Raw genomic sequence first — 2050 nt, 5'->3', positions numbered from 1 at the left:
AAATGTTGCCCATGGAGGATTTGATAAGATCCCATAAGAGTTGGTAGCTTTTTTTATTGTGTCACAATACTTGAGCAATAGATGATTCCTTCATTGATCTCTTGACAAAATCTGGCATCAAGTGCGTATTAAGTAAGACTGTAGTTATCTAAATTCTCATTAAGTCAGTGAAATTGGCCTTTTTTTGCTACTGCTCCACTTTCACCCTTGAATTCGGTGTGTTTACCATCAAAAAGCATCAAGGCATATAATGAGGCATGAAGTACTGACATGCTAGATACTATCAGCATGCCATATGTTCATGCCATCAGCTTCTTTCAAAGCGTGTGATGCACATCAAAGCTCTCATGCTTAAAAAAATACAGATCTTACAGATCTAAAAGCCTGAATAAATTAAAATCTAGAACTGTTCCCGAAAAGCATTGAATGGGATGGGTTTTGAGTTGAAATAGCTCATCCACATTCGCGCAACCTCCGATCAGAAACTCCATAGAAAACCCGCCTACACCACACCGTCTCTGTAGTCTCTATCTACGGATGGAGTAGTAAGGCTTGTGTTTCCAAAATCGGCAAACTATTCCGACGATCGCCAGTCCGAAGAACGCCATAATAGACCGCCCACCCCTGTGATCGGTACGCCCCTGGGACCGGCCCATCCCCTCCCTGCGGCTGGAATTTCGGCAGTCCATCCTCATCCTCCATTCGTCCGTCTTGATCTTGATTTGTGTGAGACGCGCCGGAGGCCAGCCTCTCACGCCTAGATTGAAAGACATCCATCCTCGACAATCTCCTCGGGCCAATCAAGCGGCTCCGGCAGGATGACGGACATCAGCGGAGCGGATTTGAAGATCAAGATCTCGGCCATCCTCAAGGAGGCCGATCTGGAGAGCACGTCCAATAAGAAGGTTCGCATGCAACTGGAGGAGGAGCTCAAGACGGATTTGACCGCCCGGAAAGAGGAGATCAACAAGATCATTCAAGAAGTCATGAACGAGATGGACTCCGAAGAGGAGGACGACGACGACGAGGAAGAAGACGAAGAGGGCGACGACGAGGAAGAGGCCAAGGACAAGAAAAAGAAGCCTGCCCCCAAAGAGAGTCCCCCCAAGAAGAGTCCGGCCAAGAAGAAGAAAACCGACCAAGACGAGGACGAGCAAGACCCGGATGACAAGCCCGAGGCAGATGACGACGACGAGCTCGAGGACGAGGAAGACGACGAGGACGATGAGGACGACGAAGAAGAGACCCCCAAGAAAAAACCGGCCGCACGCACGCCGGCCAAAACTGCAGCCGCCAAGAATGGCAAAAACGGCACGGCCTCGCCGGCGAAGAAGAAACCCGCGCCCAAGAAAGCTAGCAGCGATGTGGACGATGACGATTTTGCCGATGCGGATGAGGACGACGAAGAGGCCGAAGACGTGGAAGACGAAGAGAGCGAGGACGAAAAGCGGCCGAATCAGGGTCGAGCTGGACGGCGGGCAGCGCCCTCGCCCAAGAAGCGGAAAGACTCGGACGCCTCCTCCAACTTCTCTGACCAACTCGATTCTGATTTGGAAGGCGAGAGCTCGGGCGAGGACTCGGGCTCAGATTACGCCCCCGACGAGCTGGTCCGGGCCGCCAAGCGCTCCAACAAAGCCATGGGTAAGAAAGGGCGTGGACGAGGCGCTCGTGGCGGGCGCTCGGTCAAGCGGAGACGAGGGTCGGACGATTCGTCGGACGAGAGCTCGGGCGAAGAGTGGGGCAAGCAGAAGAAGCGCGGGCGAGGCGGCGGGGCCAAGCGGCGGGCCGCTCGCTCAGATTCGGAAGACAGCGACGGTGAGCCCAAGCCCAAGAAGAAGCGCGGCGGGGGCGGAGGCGGGTTCTCCAAGCCGCTCAAACTGTCGGAGGATCTGGCTGATATCGTGGGCAAGGATGAAGCCCCCCGACACGAGGTGGTCAAACAGATGTGGGCCTACATTAAGGAAAACAATCTCCAGGATCCGAAGAACAAACAATTTGCCAAGTGCGACGATAAGCTCATGAAAATTATTGGCCAGAAGAAGTTCCGCTG

The 2050-nt window shown here is 53.6% G+C and overlaps 1 protein-coding gene across 1 annotated transcript in view; it reads left to right on the top strand.

Annotated features, from left to right (window-relative positions):
• Nucleotides 1-489: 489 nt before the first annotated feature.
• Nucleotides 490-2050, top strand: part of LOC131888767 (nucleolar protein dao-5-like) — a gene marked incomplete in the record, with an annotated part of 1996 nt that continues 435 nt past the window's right edge. Inside the window, 1 exon segment of the mRNA XM_059237700.1 lies at nucleotides 490-2050. Coding sequence (XP_059093683.1) covers nucleotides 819-2050 — 1232 coding nt within the window.

The sequence above is a fragment of the Tigriopus californicus genome, chromosome 1 (assembly GCF_007210705.1).
Source record: "Tigriopus californicus strain San Diego chromosome 1, Tcal_SD_v2.1, whole genome shotgun sequence".
Lineage (NCBI taxonomy): Eukaryota > Metazoa > Arthropoda > Copepoda > Harpacticoida > Harpacticidae > Tigriopus > Tigriopus californicus.
The sequence above is the reverse complement of the archived record's forward strand: the minus strand, read 5'-3'. Positions and strand labels throughout refer to the sequence as shown.